At 37.2% G+C, this 17,706-nt stretch overlaps 1 protein-coding gene across 2 annotated transcripts in view; it reads left to right on the top strand.

The window, feature by feature from the left end:
- Positions 1–17,706, top strand: part of U2SURP (U2 snRNP associated SURP domain containing) — a 56,422-nt gene that overhangs the window by 1,338 nt on the left and 37,378 nt on the right. For both annotated transcript variants that reach the window (XM_040480396.1, XM_040480395.1), the window contains exons 2-6: positions 7,642–7,686; positions 9,141–9,272; positions 14,051–14,149; positions 16,579–16,693; positions 17,167–17,300. In XM_040480396.1, coding sequence (XP_040336330.1) covers positions 7,642–7,686; positions 9,141–9,272; positions 14,051–14,149; positions 16,579–16,693; positions 17,167–17,300 — 525 coding nt within the window. The remainder of the gene's footprint in view (positions 1–7,641; positions 7,687–9,140; positions 9,273–14,050; positions 14,150–16,578; positions 16,694–17,166; positions 17,301–17,706) is intronic.

Genomic DNA, 17,706 nt, shown 5'->3' on the forward strand with positions numbered 1-17,706 from the left:
TTTGTGGATATGTTTGTAATTAGCTTGTAACTAGTAATGGCTTTAACAGTCAGCCTTTAATTTTGTAGAAACTATGGTTAGAGGACCAGTTTTGGCTGTTTTACATCCCACTTTTACTCCTTGTCGGTTTCTTCCTTCCCCTGTACGTTTCCTGTCGGTGTGGAGGGGAATAGTTGGGTACATCACTCGGCCACCTAACAGATTCACAAAAACAGGCCTGCTGTTAGGGAACTATTGGGATAGTTCGAGCATAAGCTTCATGATTTTAGTTTGTTTTCAAAGTCATATTTTAAGTATCTCCTATTTGAAGTTTTGGATACATTGAAAACATTTTAATGTGTATGTTCAGGCTTCCTCCTAAAATAGTACTTCTCATGGTTGTGAGGGAGTAGCTGTTTCTATAAGTAAATTGTTGGATCTTCCAGTAATATCTTTTCAGTTTATATATTGCTTTAGGTTATCATCAGTTCATGCTATTACGAGATTCTCTACCAATGTCTGTGAAAGGAATCAGGGTATCTCAGGACTCAAAGGATATCAGTGTAATTTTTCCCATTAGTATGGAGGGCTGTACGATGCAGTTAAAGATTATGGATTTTGATGACAAGCAAAAGACCTTTGGGTTCAAATCATGACTTGGTAATTAATTGTATTTGTCTTATTAAGGCAAATTGCTTAAACTCTTGCACTTCATTTTTCTCATTTGTAATATGGATGTAAATCTATTTTTTACAGTGTTGATGTAAGGATTAAGTGAATTACTGTCAATAAAGTACATAATAAACCTTAGTTCCTTTTTCCCCTCTCCTTTTTGTCCTTAGAGGAAATAGAAAGTACTTACTTTTCAAAATGTCGTATAAATTCGAATCCTAAGATTTTAGAATCTAAGTCATCAACTATCATATAATGATGCCCAGATTGCTGCTTTCTATTTCTCACACAAGTGCTGAATTTATTGGAGAGAGTATCAGATCATTTTGGCTAATACTATAGTATTTGGAATTTCTAGTCTTGATCTCTGTGGTTTGGTTTTCCTTCCTCTGGCAGAGCAGATGAGTGACCCATTCTATAGTACAGATGGAACGTACAGCTTCTTCTGTTTCTTGGTCATTCTTTGGTAGTTAAATTCCCATTGATATAGTTCAGGATGCCTGTTAATCATGTTTCTACACATCGAGGAGAGTGTTAATTCAAATATGTACAAGGGAACGGAATGTACAGCATGGTGACTATGGTTAATAATACCGTATTGCATATTTGAAAGTTTCTAAGAGACTAGATCTTGAAAGTTCTCGTTACAAGAAAAATTATGCATGGTAACATGTTAACTAGGCTTATTGTGGTTATTAAGTGGTGTATCTGAAAATAATATGCATGTCAATTGTACTTCAATAAAAATAAATTAAAATGTACGATATGCAGGATTTTGATGGCAAATTATTTGATGTATCTTAATTGTTTCCTATGCATTTATTTCTGTTTATCACCAGATGAAAATACTGCTTTAAAGGAGAGGGGTGTTGGTGCCATGTTGTAGCTTGATTTTGGGAGGAGAGACCATAACTGTTTCCTTAGAAAAATTGTTAGACGCATTTCCTTGGACTTTACAAAAATTAGTGTATTATTTTGATTTTAAGGATTTTGTTTGCTTGTTCAGCAAAATGAGGATAGGCAGAGAATGCGGTATTTTCTTTCCTTCTGCATTTCCTGTGCTGGTTACACTTGCTAATATAGTGCAATTATGCACCCTTTTATTTCCCTCTGTGACAGGTTTTTTTTTTTTTTTTTTTTTTTGCCATAGTGTAAAAAATTGGCTTAGGTAAATTGAGCAGGTAGAGCATACTTCCTTGGACTTCCTTGGCTTCCTTCGACGTTTACTGCTGAATTGTTTGGAAAACTGTTAGAATTGCTGATTAACAAAAGTATTTTACTTCTTTTTTTTTTTAACTTCTTTTTTTCTTTAATTTTTTAAAAAATTTATTTATTTATTTTGAGAGAGACAGAGACCACATGAGTGGTGGAGGGCTAGAGAGAGAGAGATGGGGAGAGAGAGTCCCAAGCAAGTGTCCACACTGTCAGAGCAGAGCCTGATGTAGGCTCGAACTCACAACTCACAAAACAGTGAAATCATGACCTGAGCCGAAATCAAGAGTTCGACACTTAACCAACTGAGCCTCCCAGGTGCCCCAAAAGTATTTTGCTTCTAAGAAATGAGTAAAATGACGGGGCGCCTGGGTGGCGCAGTTGGTTAAGCGTCCGACTTCAGCCAGGTCACGATCTCGCGGTCCGTGAGTTCGAACCCCGCGTCAGGCTCTGGGCTGATGGCTCAGAGCCTGGAGCCTGTTTCTGATTCTGTGTCTCCCTCTCTCTCTGCCCCTCCCCCATTCATGCTCTGTCTCTCTCTGTCCCAAAAATAAATAAATGTTGAAAAAAAAATTAAAAAAAAAAATAAAAAAAAATGAGTAAAATGAGGTTACATTCAAGGCTTGTGGCTCTTAGATATTTATTACTGTCTGTGTTCCTTTTTTTTTTTTTTTAACACTCTTTTGAGAGAGAGAGTACACATGCGAGCCAGGGAGGGGCAGAGAGAGAGGGAGACAGAATCCCAAGGAGGCTCCAGGCTCTGAGCTGTCAGCACAGAGCCCTACATGGGGCTTGAACTTGTGAAGGGTGAGATCATGACCTGAGCCAAAGTCGGATGCTTAACTGACTGGGGCGCCCCATGTGTACATTCTTTTGATGGTATCTGAAAATATGTAAGGTTTTGATATGGTAAAACATTCCAAACAAAACACAAACCTTGAAAATTATGTTCTTCATGGTTTGCCATTTTTAGTTTAGAGTGAAACTTTATTATGTTATGATTGTAACTTTATCTTAAAATATAAGGTGGATAGTTTAATGTGGAAGGTTGTCTTTTTTGGGGGGAGAGTGGAATTATGAACTTCCATTTTCTTGGTTGGTGCTCTTTATAAACGAGTATTTGCAGCTCTGGTGCTTGAATATGACTCGATACAGTTTTTAAAAATTCTCATCGGATTGATTGTTTTCTGAAAGTCCAGTTTTAATTTTCTTTTGGTTTTTATTCCTGAAGCTTTATTCTTCCTGGAATGTAAACTTATGGAAGATACTCATTTGCCTTAGAAAGAGAGGCTCATTTGGTATGCAAGTTGAAGACTCCTGCCTCTCTACCACTTTTTTACAAAGAGCATCATTTTTTAAAAACAAAAACTTGCTACGGGATATTAAACTCGAAAACACTAATGTTATAGATAACTTGTCTCTTATACTATCATTAAGCTTTAACATTTTATTGCAGACCAGCCATGTGTTAGATATTTTGCTGAAATAACTTTTCAAAAAGGAAGATGGTATTTGCCAGTAGCATTTGATGCTGTTTGGTCCTGTTAGATGTCTCTTCCTTGAGGAGTTAAAATTTTTTACTGGCCTTTCCTCAGTTTGGCCTAATTACAGGACATTCAAAATGTTCTTAAAACTTTTCATGTATTGATATGGTTTTGGATGTAATTTTAAAGATCATTTCATGGGGTACCTAAGTGATCCAATCCGTTAAGCCTCTGACTTCAGCTCAGGTCATGATATCACGGTTTGTGGGTTCAAGCCCTGTGTCAGGCTCTGTGCTGACAGCTCAGAGCCTAGAGCCTGCTTCTGATTCTGGGTCTCCCTGTCTCTCTGTCCCTCCCCCACTCGCGCTCTGTCTCTCTCAAAAGTAAATAAATATTAAAAAAATTGTTTTTTTTAATAAAGATAATTTCAGGTTTGTTATTTAACTTTATCATATGTGGTACATGTGTCAGTGATCTTACAAAGTGTTTTTTGAGAGGTAGACCTTAGTTTAGTTAGCCTTGGGAGAGTGATATTAAAGTAGGTAGTTGATACACTTGTTAGTGAGTGGACAGCATAGTATGTTGACACTGGAGTGTAACTTAATTTTGTTGGGTACGTACTTGTTCCTGCAGGTTAGGTCAACAGGTATATTGAGGCTCTGTCACTTGGCAGATCTTGTGCTTGACTTTGAGGAAGAAAACTTTAAGTAAGACTATACAAACTGGGGAGCATGCTGTTTAGTGAAAAAAAGTCAACACATAATAGTACAAAGCAGAGGTACCTAAAAGTTTAGAGACAGAAGTGACCACTGGTTAAATGGAGGGTGGCAAGGAGGAGACTTGAAGAATAGAAGAATTTGTGTTCTTTTGAACAATAAGCAGAGGTTATAAAGAGATGGGTAAGGTAAAGAAAAATCCAGGAAATAGATTCGTAAATGGTCTCTTATTTAGCCAGTGCATAGGGCACTTGCATAGGGAATAAAAGTTGCTGAGATGCAAAGGTAGGTTTGAGATAAATAGTGGAGATTTTGAATGCTATGAGTAAAATTGGAAAGCCATGGAAAATTTGAGGCAGGAAAGAGATTATTGGGACATACTTTAACAAGGATCTGGGAGTGAGGAGGACCAGTTTAAAGATTATTGCAGTGCTCCTGATAAATTTTGAGGATTGTTTCAGAAGTCTCACCTCAGATCTTCTCTGGGAAGCTTTTCCTAACTTCGCCACTCCCATTAAGATTTACTTTGCCCTCTGTGCTTTTGTGGCCATTGTTTTACTTGACTCTTTTATTAGCTCCTGAAGACAGGAAGTATGTCTTATTTTACTTTATAGTATCTCTACTGTAAGACATAGTACCAGTAGATAGTTGAATTAAGGGAAGATCTAGACCATAATGGTGTGTTTAGAAAGGAAGAGTCCCCATGGGAGAGCTGTATTAGAAGTTGGATGAACAGAATTTGACTCATGTGATTATGAGGGGATAAAGGAGTCCAGGATGATTCTGTTATAGGGCTGTTGCTGGCCAACACTTATTGAACAGTTATGCACCAGACACTGTTCTAAGTATGTACTTTACCTGTTTTTGTCCTTCACAACAATCCTGTGAGGCAGGGTGCTCCTCATTTTGCAGATGAAGGAAGTAGGGCCAAGGTTACAAAACTGGTAAGTGTTAAAACCAGGAAGTCTTATTCCAGAAACTGCTCTTAAAAACATTTTACTACTTCCATATTATGAGTGATTGAGAGATACAATCCAGTATCAGAAATAAGGCTGATAGGAGAAGCTAGTTTGGAAAGAATTTTAAATATATTGGGTTTGAGGAGCTTGCAGACATTCAGGTGAAAATAACCAGGAGGTAGTTTGAGAACAGATTGGAATCCACCCGAGGTACTAAGGTCAAAAATAAGGAATTAGAAGTTATCTCAGTGCAATAAAGGTGTTGATATGCCGCCTATGGAGAGATTGTTAAACTTGTGGAGATGCAAGTTGTTGCTTTAGAAGATGAGAGGAGAAAAGACATTTTAGGAGTCAGTAAAGGGAATGGAAAGCTCAAGGAGCAGAATGGCAGTGTTGGAGGAGTGTTGCTGTGGCTAGCCTGCTGAGTTGAACCAAGTTTTTATTCTCAGCCACTAGGATGTAGTGCCATATGGTATAGAATAGTTGGTTTCACCTTTAACTCCTTAGCAATCATGAGAACAAATGATCCTTTCTACTTTTGGGTGTTCTTGCTGTCTTTCATCACATCTGTACTATCTGCTTTCTCTATCCTGAGATAAATTTCTCCTGTGTCTGCTTTATTGTCTCAAGCTTCCCTTATTATACCCTTTGATTTCTTGCTTTTGGGTCTTTTTCATTTGGATGAAAAATTGTGCTGTAGACCTCGGAAGATCTTGAGGTGTCATTAATTTGTTGTTCTTCAGTTAAACATAAAAACCAAACTCAGGACAAATGGTAGTCAGTTCTAGGTTAGGAAGAGGGAAGGTCAGCTTCTGTAGTAGCATTACATTTACTGTTTACTAGGACCATTAGCTTTAGAAGTTGGTTATTCTTTTTAAAATCTTAAGTACTATTTGTATATCTCTAACTCTTCTTAAGTCTAAAGAAGTTCCATTCTGAATGCAGTGTAGTTATAGCTCCATATCAGTGGGAAATACCTGGTTTGCAGTAAATGTGACCAATGCCATCTTAGGTTAATTGAAATCAGCTAATGCATCTTCCTAAGCCCTGCTGTTATTTTTAAGTCCTAGAAATGATTTGAATATGGTGGCATAGAAGTTTAAATAGCGCTGTCTTATAAGGTCTTGAGTGTTTACTTATGTGGGTGAACTTTAGAATTATTTTTGGTAACTTTGTCCCAATGCAAAGATTTCCCTTTGGGGTATTGAGCTGTTGAAATTGCATTAAATATATAAATAAATTTGGTTATAATTGACATTGTCTTAATAATGTTTATTCCCATCCAGGAATATAATGAGTCTTTTCAAAAGGTAACTTGAATAATTGAAGCCTTCTATAAAGTTTGTGTTTTCTTCACCTGGGTTGTGTACATTTCTTTAGTTGGTTTCTAGGCGTTTACTGCTTATTGTTACTATTGTGATTAGGATACTGTTTTTGTTACCTACTAGGTTAATATAGTATATTGGCAAGCAGTTAATTTTTTTTTTAAATGTTTATTTATTTTGAGAGAGAGAGAGAGAGAGAGAGAGAGAGAGAGAACTAACATGCATGCTCTCACATACCCGTCTGACTCTGGAAGGGCCAGAGAGGGAGAGGGAATCCCAGACAGGCTCCTTCTCAGCACAGAGCCTGATGTGGGGTGTGATCTCATGACCATGAGATCGTGACCTGAGCCAAAATCAAGAGTCAGATGCTTAACTGACTGAGCCACCCAGGTGCCCCTCTTGGTTTCACTTTAAACATTTAAATATATATAGAAATAAGTCAAATCTCATTACCTAATACCTCGCAAAATAAAAACAGCTCAGTGACAGAGTTAAATTCTGGGACTCGTAGTAAAAATTTCAGACAGATATCACATGTTATTTAGTTAATAGTCTGGAAAAAAACAATACTGTATGCCGTATATAATTTGATCTGTAGGTCAGTTAGGAAAAATATGAAATTTTACCAGTTGCCATTGTCAGGAAGTGCCATTATTTGAAGACTGAATTCCTTCTGTGCAACAATCAGCAACAGTGGCATGCCGAATTAGGAGCAGCCCCCATAAAACAAGTTGTAAATGGTGGCCAATTGTGGATTTGATAATAGGGTTTTCTTTTTCTTGAACTATTTGTGCAGTAGCATTTGTACCTTTTACATTCAGGGTTTATGTGTGGATTTTCTTGTTATTAGAATCTGCTCCTTAAATGACTGGGGTAGTTGGAAGGAGGGGACGTTTCTTTGCTGTATAGCAAGATGTTGCTGTTCTGTCAGTGTTGTGGCAGTAAACAGTGTATCTTATGACTTGGGAAGAGCTTTTACACAAAAATTCTGTTGTAAAATAGTGGTTAGTTTTCCAGTCTACAGTTTAAAAGGTTTAACTATGCTTCAGAGATATCCCACTGTCATTTACATATTTTGGCCCATATTCTTCCTCAATTTTAAAGAATTGACTTGCACATTTATTTGGTCACAACCTTTTTATAAGTCATAGGTTGCCTTTGGTTTTATTAGCTGAGGAGAAATTGCTACAAGTTTGGGAAGATTAAGTCTGTATAACCTGAGGCACCCTTGTTTTGTTAGCATAATATATTTTAGGATCATTTAAATACTGACTTCCTTTTGTAATAATTGCAGACCAGATCATCAGATGTTCATTCATCTGGATCTTCAGATGCACACGTAAGTGTAAAAGGTGATCTTTGTCTTCTTTCTCTTTTCCCTTCCTTCCTTCCTTCCTCCCTCCCTCCTTTTTTTCTCTTCCTCCTTTCTTCCTTCCTTCCGGCTCTATACCCAGTGTGGGGCTCAAACTCATGACCCCCAGATTAAGAGGTACATGCTCCACCAGCTGAGCTAGCCAGGTGCCCCTTGTCTTTTTCTTTAACGCTTAGTTTCTCTCTGTGTATATTCCTACGTTTATGATTTTGCTTGATAAGTAGATAACAATTATATTCTATGTGTCCTTTTCTATCATGTTTTTAGCTAGGTGCACTCTTTTTTGTGTGTTCTATTTGCACAAGTTGGCCCCCACAGACCATGTTAGAAACCAAGTATATATTGCACAAGTATATATATGTGCTTATAAAGTTCTGTACATGTACAAATGTGTGTACTTGTACATTGACTATGGTTTGCATTATACACACTTGTTCTTTTCTCACTGCACAATAAATATACTTATTGGAAATCCCCGCAAGTCAGCAGTCACAGCTCTAACCTGCTGGCATCATTCCATAGGGGAAGGTACAAATTATTAAGCTGTTTCTCTATTGATGAGCATATATCTGTTGAAAAGCTTTTTGATATTTTGAATAATTCCTCAGTAAACATTCCTTTACATGTTATTACAGCAGTGCTCAAAGTCTGGTTTCAGACCCTTGGGGGTTACTGAGAATTTTCCAGAGGCTTTGTGAGTTCAACTATTTTAAATAATACAAAGATAATATTTGCCTTTTTCATCATGTTGACATTTGCATTAATGGTGCAAAAGCAATTGATGGATAAACTGTTGGCATCTTAGCATGAATCAAGCCAGTGTTGTCAAAGTGGACCAGTAGTCATTGTATTCTTCCCCACCTGGCACAGTAAAAGTAGAAATATGCTAGTTTCACTTAAGAATGTTCTTGATGAAGCAGTAAAAATTATTAATATTTTGTCCTTGCGTATGAGTGTCTGTAATGTTCTGTATGATGAAATGGGAAGTACATATAAGGCACTACTGCTTATCAAAGTGTGGTGTTTGTCTTGAGGAAAAGATAATTGCCAGATTATTTAAGTTGAGAAATGAAAACTGGCTCCTTTTTTCATGGAATACCGTTTTTACTTGAAGGAACAACTGACAAAGTGGTTAATCAGACTTGGGGGTTTGGCAGATATTTTCTTCAAAACTTAAGGGAACAGATCTGTTACTTCAAAGAAAATAATTATTTGTTACTGATACAAAATTCGAGCTTTTGGGTCTAAGTTAGAATTTTTGGAAACTTTTAAGGACTTTTCTGATAAAATCAGTGGTGATATTAAGGGATGAGAGTTTTGATAGTGTATAGTGAAATTTGTCACTATTTGGACATTTGGGTTATTTGTACTTTTAGTACTACATATGTGATTTTTAAAAACTTGTTTTACTTTTCCCGAAGATGGATGCATCGGGACCCTCAGATAGTGACATGCCAAGTCGGACACGACCTAAGAGTCCAAGAAAACATAATTATAGGAATGAGAGTGCCCGTGAAAGCCTTTGTGATTCTCCTCATCAGAATCTCTCAAGAGTAAGTGTTGATAAAGATGAGAAAAGATTAATGAGTTTAATCTGTCTTGATCAAATTTGGTAGTTGAATATTTTGGTACTGGTTGTTTCATCTTGCACTATTTGGAAATAGCATTCTTTGTTGTATTTGGGTTAATGATAAACAAGTTCATGTAAGGAAATGTTTTTTGTAGCTAATATGTGAGCTAGATTTCACTTAAAATTTAAAATTTTATTGAAAAAACCAAGGAGTGTTTTTGATATAAAATGGTTAATAGTCAGATTTATTGTTCCTCCCTTATAACATTTACTGAACCAAGTGCCACATGACAGTCACTGGAAATAAACAGATGATTAAAACACAGTTCTTGCTCTTGGAGAGCATATAGCCTTGCCCTGGGAAGTAAACAGGAACAGGTACTGTTCACTCTGGCTAGTGTAGTGCCCAGGGCAGTATGAGAACCCAGAGAAGGAACTTCTTTACTATATGTATCTGCAAAGTGTTCTCACGCTCTTAGTCTTTTCTATTTCAAATAGTTTTTCTTGTGATTAAATTTGGGATGCTAATATATTAATAAAAATAAAATTTGGAAATATAATAAGACAGTTATCACCAGCCAATAGTAAAATTCGTAACACTTAATTTTTCTTGTTTAATGTTTCTAAGCATAAATATATTTTCATGGATGATTGTATTTCTTTGTGTAAACATTCCATAGTTTCCTTAACTATTTTTCTGTTAAGTGTGTAAATTTAGCTCTTAGGATATAAATAAAATTGGACGGGATAGAAGGAACATACTTAAAGATCATAAAAGCCATTTATGAAAAGCCCACAGCTAAAATCATCCTCAACGGGGAAAAACTGAGAGCTTTTTCCCTGAGATCAGGAACACGACAGGGATGCCCACTCTCACCGCTGTTGTTTAACATAGTGCTGGAAGTTCTAGCATCAGCAATCAGACAACAAAAGGAAATCAAAGGCATCAAAATTGGCAAAGACGAAGTCAAGCTTTCGCTTTTTGCAGATGACATGATATTATACATGGAAAATCCGACAGACTCCACCAAAAGTCTGCTAGAACTGATACATGAATTCAGCAAAGTTGCAGGATACAAAATCAATGTACAGAAATCAGTTGCATTCTTATACACTAACAATGAAGTAACAGAAAGACAAATAAGGAAACTGATCCCATTCACAATTGCACCAAGAAGCATAAAATACCTAGGAATAAATCTAACCAAAGATGTACAAGATCTGTATGCTGAAAACTATAGAAAGCTTATGAAGGAAATTGAAGAAGATTTAAAAGAAATGGAAAGACATTCCCTGCTCATGGATTGGAAGAATAAATATTGTCAAAATGTCAATACTACCCAAAGCTATCTACACATTCAATGCAATCCCAATCAAAATTGCACCAGCATTCTTCTCGAAACTAGAACAAGCAATCCTAAAATTCATATGGGACCACAAAAGGCCCCGAATAGCCAAAGTAATTTTGAAGAAGAAGACCAAAGCAGGAGGCATCACAATCCCAGACTTTAGCCTCTACTACAAAGCTGTCATCATCAAGACAGCATGGTATTGGCACAAAAACAGACACATAGACCAATGGAATAGAATAGAAACCCCAGAACTAGACCCACAAACGTATGGCCAACTCATCTTTGACAAAGCAGGAAAGAACATCCAATGGAAAAAAGACAGTCTCTTTACCAAATGGTGCTGGGAGAACTGGACAGCAACATGCAGAAGGTTGAAACTAGACCACTTTCTCACACCATTCACAAAAATAAACTCAAAATGGATAAAGGACCTGAATGTGAGACAGGAAACCATCAAAACCCTAGAGGAGAAAGCAGGAAAAGACCTCTCTGACCTCAGCCGTAGCAATCTCTTACTCGACACATCCCCAAAGGCAAGGGAATTAAAAGCAAAAGTGAATTACTGGGACCTTATGAAGATCAAAAGCTTCTGCACAGCAAAGGAAACAACCAACAAAACTAAAAGGCAACCAACGGAATGGGAAAAGATATTTGCAAATGACATATCGGACAAAGGGCTAGTATCCAAAATCTATAAAGAGCTCACCAAACTCCACACCCGAAAAGCAAATAACCCAGTGAAGAAATGGGCAGAAAACATGAATAGACACTTCTCTAAAGAAGACATCCGGATGGCCAACAGGCACATGAAAAGATGTTCAGCGTCGCTCCTTATCAGGGAAATACAAATCAAAACCACACTCAGATATCACCTCACGCCAGTCAGAGTGGCCAAAATGAACAAATCAGGAGACTATAGATGCTGGAGAGGATGTGGAGAAACGGGAACCCTCTTGCACTGTTGGTGGGAATGCAAATTGGTGCAGCCGCTCTGGAAAGCAGTGTGGAGGTTCCTCAGAAAATTAAAAATAGACCTACCCTATGACCCAGCAATAGCACTGCTAGGAATTTATCCAAGGGACACAGGAGTACTGATGCATAGGGGCACTTGTACCCCAATGTTCATAGCAGCACTCTCAACAATAGCCAAATTATGGAAAGAGCCTAAATGTCCATCAACTGATGAATGGATAAAGAAATTGTGGTTTATATACACAATGGAGTACTACGTGGCAATGAGAAAGAATGAAATATGGCCCTTTGTAGCAACGTGGATGGAACTGGAGAGTGTGATGCTAAGTGAAATAAGCCATACAGAGAAAGACAGATACCATATGGTTTCACTCTTATGTGGATCCTGAGAAACTTGACAGGAACCCATGGGGGAGGGGAAGGAAAAAAAAAAAAAAAGAGGTTAGAGTGGGAGAGAGCCAAAGCATAAGAGACTGTTGAGAACTGAGAGCAAACTGAGGGTTGATGGGGGGTGGGAGGGAGGAGAGGGTGGGTGATGGGTATTGAGGAGGGCACCTTTTGGGATGAGCACTGGGTGTTGTATGGAAACCAATTTGACAATAAATTTCATATATAAATAAAAAAAAAATAATAAATAAAAAAAAATAAAATAAAATTGGAACCCTTCCAATTTTTTTTTGGAAAATTATGGTTTTCATTGAATTTGTATGTAATTTTGCTGTTTGAACTTCTTTTTAAATGTTTATTTATTTTGAGGGGAGTGAGAGAGCGTGAGCAGGGGAGGGGCAGGGAGAGAAGGAGATAGAGAATCCCAAGCAGGCTCACTATTGTCAGTGCAGAGTCTGATGTGGGTCATGAACTATGAGATCATGACCTGAGCTGAAATTAAGAGTTGGACACACTTAACTGACTGAGCCACCCATGCACCCAACCATTTGTGTAAACTTCTGAAGTTAAAACCATAGATGCTGGGGTACCTGGGTGGCTCAGTTGGTTGAGCATCCAACTCCTGATTTTGGCCCAGATCATGATCCTAGGGTCCTGGGATCAAGCCCTGCGTCAGGCTCCACACTGAGCATGGAGCCTGCTATGGATTCTCTCCCTCCCTCCCTCCCTCCCTCCGTCTTTCTCCCTGTCTCTCCTTGTCTCTCCCTCTCCCTCTCTCTCTCTTCCCCCTGCCAAAAAATTAATAAATTTTTAAAAAGTGCCAAAAAAGAGTCCCCAAACAAATCCAGAGATGTTGAATGATGAGCAAACGTTTTTCTTTCTACTTTGGGGAAAAAATTTAGTTTGAATCTATTTACTGAAACCTCATTTTGACTTTGGGGTTATAAACGGTTTTATTTTTTTCAGTGACTTTAATGTAACTTTAAAATAGTTTATAGCATTTTACTCTTCCATTTTGCTTCTCTCAAGGTCAAGCCTATTTAATAATCAAGAATTTGATAAAGTCTAATTTGTTATTGGTTAACTTGTCATTTTGGTAGGCAAGAGTGAAACGTTTGGATTTTAGTTACAGATTGATATTTTAGGTTGTATTTAATAGACATTCCTCTTAAGTTTATGAATCAAAGTCTAACATTCAAATGAATAACTGAACAGCTAAAGGTCAACAACAGTTTTACTTCTGAAATCTGAAATTCTGTGATTATGTTTATAAAAACAGTGTTGTTGATGAAGAATGAGTTAATTTACTGAATTATAAAAGGAAGTGATGTGATGTAGTACCTGAAATGGGGGTTATAGATGGTATTTAGATTCTTGCTACTGAACTTTGGAAATACATGCTGCCTTCTCCCTATTTGAGTGTCTGTTTTCCATCACTACTTCTTTTCCTCAGAATCATCTGTACTTTTTCTCAAGTGCTTTTCCAGCAAGTAGGCTGACTGAGTCGTAAGCCTTGGCGTCTCCCTCTCTGCTTTATTTTTACCTTTTTTTTTAAATTTTTTTTTTCAACGTTTATTTATTTTTGGGACAGAGAGAGATAGAGCATGAACGGGGGAGGGGCAGAGAGAGAGGGAGACACAGAATCGGAAACAGGCTCCAGGCTCTGAGCCATCAGCCCAGAGCCCGACGCGGGGCTCGAACTCACGGACTGCGAGATCGTGACCTGGCTGAAGTCGGACGCTTAACCGACTGCGCCACCCAGGCGCCCCTATTTTTACCTTTTTAAAAGAAAATGGCTTTTGTGTGTTACTGACCTTGAGTTAGCCAATGAAGACCTACGTTAAGGAATACTTTACATCAGAATCAAGCCCAATGGAGGCACTTGATGCTTAAGAGTAGCCTCAGCTTTTCTGCTTTACAGTGAAATTTCTTTTTTAAAAGTCATCTAATCTGAAGACTTGATTACCACTTGAAAGCTGTATCAGTTGAGTTATAGGTAGCATTAAGAATGTGTATGTAGTAAATGTATGCTTTTTACTTCTTTTCACAGCCTCTTCTAGAAAACAAACTTAAAGCATTCAGTATTGGAAAAATGAGTACAGCTAAGAGAACTTTAAGTAAGAAGGAGCAAGAAGAATTAAAGAAAAAGGTAATGTTTAAATTGCATTTTGAGTTATCCTTGGAAATGTGTCTAAGTAAGTGCATGTACAAATAGAGAAATGCTTTTGAAAGTTTCTTGACCTCAGGGTATTCTCAGTTCCCACCACCAAGTCAAGTCTGTAACACAGGGTACATTCAGAGGAGTCTAGTTTGTATCCCTGTCCCCTCCACCATTTCTTATATGTAAGTTTTGGTTATTCTCTGGTCTGTTCTTTTTGTATAAGTAACTCTGTATAAATATATACTGTACTCCTCTTTCCTAGATGATCAATAATATGCTATATACAGTGTACTTTCTGTATTTTGCTTTTTTCACTTAACATATCTCAGAGGTTACTGCCAGGTATATTGAAATATCCTTTTTAAAAAAAATTGTTTTTAATGTTTTTATTTATTTTTTGAGAGAGAGAGAGAGACAGAGTGTGAGTGGGGGAGGGCACAGAAAGAGAGGGAGGCACAGAATCCGAAGCAGGCTCCAGGCTCCGAGCTTTCAGCACAGAGCCCTATGCGGGGCTCAAACTCAAAAGCTGTGAGATCATGACCTGAGCCAAAGTCAGATGCTTAACTGACTGAGCCATCCAGGTACACGCCCCCCGCCCCCCTTTTTTAAATAATAACCTGTGTAGACATACGTTAGTTTATTCATTAAAATTCTGTTGAGGGCATTTTTATTTTGGTCTTTTGCCATTACAAATAGTGCTGTTAATGGATACTGTTATGCATGTGGGTTTTTTTTGCTAGTTTATCTTTGGGGTATATACGTTTAAAGTTCATATATTTAGAGAGAGAGAGAGGGAGCGAGCGCATTCATGCACACTGAATGGGAAGGGGCAGAGAGAGAGGGAGAGAGAATCCCAAGCAGGCTCTGTGCTGTCAGCATGGACTCTGTGGGGCTTGATCTCATGAACCATGACATCATGACCTGAGCCAAAATCAAGTGTCCAACACGTAACCAGCTGAGCCACCCAGGTGCTCCATTGGGATATATTTCTATAAGTGAGGTTACTGGGTTGAATGGTAAATGCCTAAATGTAGCTCTGTTGGGTATTGTCAGATTGCTCTCTATAAGGGCAGAGCCATTTTGCATCTCTGTCCATAATGTATGAGAGCTTGTGTCCCTATAGCCTTGCCAACAGAGAATGTTTTTGAAATTTTGCCAATCTGCTAGGTGAAAAATGTTATCTCAGTGTAGTTTAAAATTTTTATTTCTCTTGTATAAGTAAGGTTGAACAGCTTTTGTGTTTGTATCTGTGAATTATCTGCATGTATCTCAACCAGTCTTTCCAGAGATTTGTAGGTCATCTCTGTTTTAGAAACTTCACATACTGAGTATAGTAACACTTCGTGACACAGGTGCAGTGTTTTTTTTCCCAGTCAATTGTCTCTTTATTTTGTTTCTGGTGTTTTTCGGTGTAGAAACTGCTTATTGTTAGGTAATCAGATTTATCAATCTTCCCATTATTGTTCTCACTAAATCTGATTCATTTGCAGTTTCTCCTAGTATGTGTTGTGAAGAATTGGCTCATTTTTACCTTTCTTTTTCAGATAGTTATCAAGTTATCCCAATATCATTCATTGAAAAGTCCCATCTGTTCTCCCTTGAGTTGAGCTATTCCTTTTATTGAATACTAAATTTCCGACTGTTATTGGATTTATTTCTTTGTTTTCTATTCTCTTCCATTGGCCTTTGATGCATACATATTTTGGGGACATTGCGAAGAGTAATAACTGCAATTTTAAGGTTCTTTTGAGATTTTTTTTTTTAAATGCCAGCTATGGAGATATTGCTGCTTCAGCTTGTAATACTCATGTCTTTGGTGGTTTGTAAAGGAAATCTTTATAATCACTGAATTAAATCATCGTGCTTTGGAAATGTTAAAAACATTAATAGAATAATATATTTTATATAGTTGTCATACAGTTTGACTCCTGTCTCTTTTTTAATTTTTTTTTTTTTAACATTTATTTATTTTTGAGACAGAGAGACAGAGCATGAATAGGGGAGGGGCAGAGAGAGAGGGAGACACAGAATCTGAAACTGGCTCCAGGCTCTGAGCTGTCAGCACAGAGCCCAACGCGGGGCTCAAACTCATGGACCGTGAGATCATGACCTGAGCTGAAGTCGGATGCTTAACCGACCGAACCACCCAGGCGCCCCTGACTCCTGCTGTCTCTAAACAGATTTACTTAGGGGGTCTTTTTCTGGTTCCACAAATTGCCAGTAAAGGATCAAAGTCTCTTTCAGTTTCAATGTTAATATCTAATACCTACTAAAAATTAGGTGTTATTACTTACTGGCACTGCCTAACCTGCTTTTCCCAGTGAAGGGAAACGTTTTGTTTACATTATTACTTGATGAGTCTCACCCTGTGTACAATAATTTTCATATTAAGTGATATTATTTTCATGTATATTTAGGAAGATGAAAAGGCAGCAGCTGAGATTTATGAGGAATTTCTTGCTGCTTTTGAAGGAAGTGATGGTAATAAAGTGAAGACGTTTGTGCGTGGAGGTGTTGTTAATGCAGCTAAAGGTTAGTATGAATATTACAGTCCTTGAGCAAATCCAAAATGTCCTAGTAGAATGACTGTAGGTAATTATGAAAGATGTTTGTTGTCTTTAGAATTTCACATTTTCTTTCTATCAGCACCCTCTAGTGTTGATATTAATCGTTAATTAGCAAAATAAATGGCCAGATATGGGTTAGAGAAATTGGAGCCAGAGAAGTTTTAAAAATGTTTAGTGCCTTTCAAGGTTGAAGACAGCAGTGCACTTTGCAAAAATTTTAATGTATTTCATAGTTTCACTATAAAATGATTAAATTAGTATTTTGTTGGAGAGTAAGGTGGTAATAAGAACTTAACTTCATATTTTGTCACTAGTATATCTTAGTGCTAAACACATTTTCCTAATTTTTGTTTATTTTTAACTAAAAATAATAAAAGATCAAATAATATGAAATTATTTTTGAAAATTAGTTTTGAAGCTTAGTATTTTAAATTTCAGAAGAACATGAAACAGATGAAAAAAGAGGTAAAATCTATAAGCCGTCTTCAAGATTTGCAGATCAAAAAAATCCTCCAAATCAGTCATCCAATGAAAGACCACCATCTCTTCTTGTCATAGAAACCAAAAAACCTGTAAGTCATAATCAAATAAGTGGCTTTGTATGTTCAGAGATGACACTGCCAATGATATTTCAGTACTTCCATTGTAAGCAGGACTTTGGTTTCTTGTTTATAATTATTTTTGCAATAGATGTTGAGTTTTGTTGCTTAATCTTTCTAGAGAAGAGATAATAAATTAGAGTAGGACATTTAGACGATATTCTTATGTTCTTTGAGCGATAAACATTTGGTGTTACTGTACTCATTGCATACTGCAAGTAAAAAGTTGACTGTATTTTATTTCTTTTTAAAATTTTTTTTATGTTTGTTTATTTTTGATAGAGACAGAGCATGAGTGGGGGAGGGGCAGAGAGAGAGGGAGACACAGAATCTGAAACAGGCTCCAGGCTCTGAGCTGTCAGCACAGAGCCCGATGCGG

Source organism: Herpailurus yagouaroundi, unplaced genomic scaffold (assembly GCF_014898765.1).
Source record: "Herpailurus yagouaroundi ecotype Mexico unplaced genomic scaffold, PumYag 159, whole genome shotgun sequence".
Lineage (NCBI taxonomy): Eukaryota > Metazoa > Chordata > Mammalia > Carnivora > Felidae > Herpailurus > Herpailurus yagouaroundi.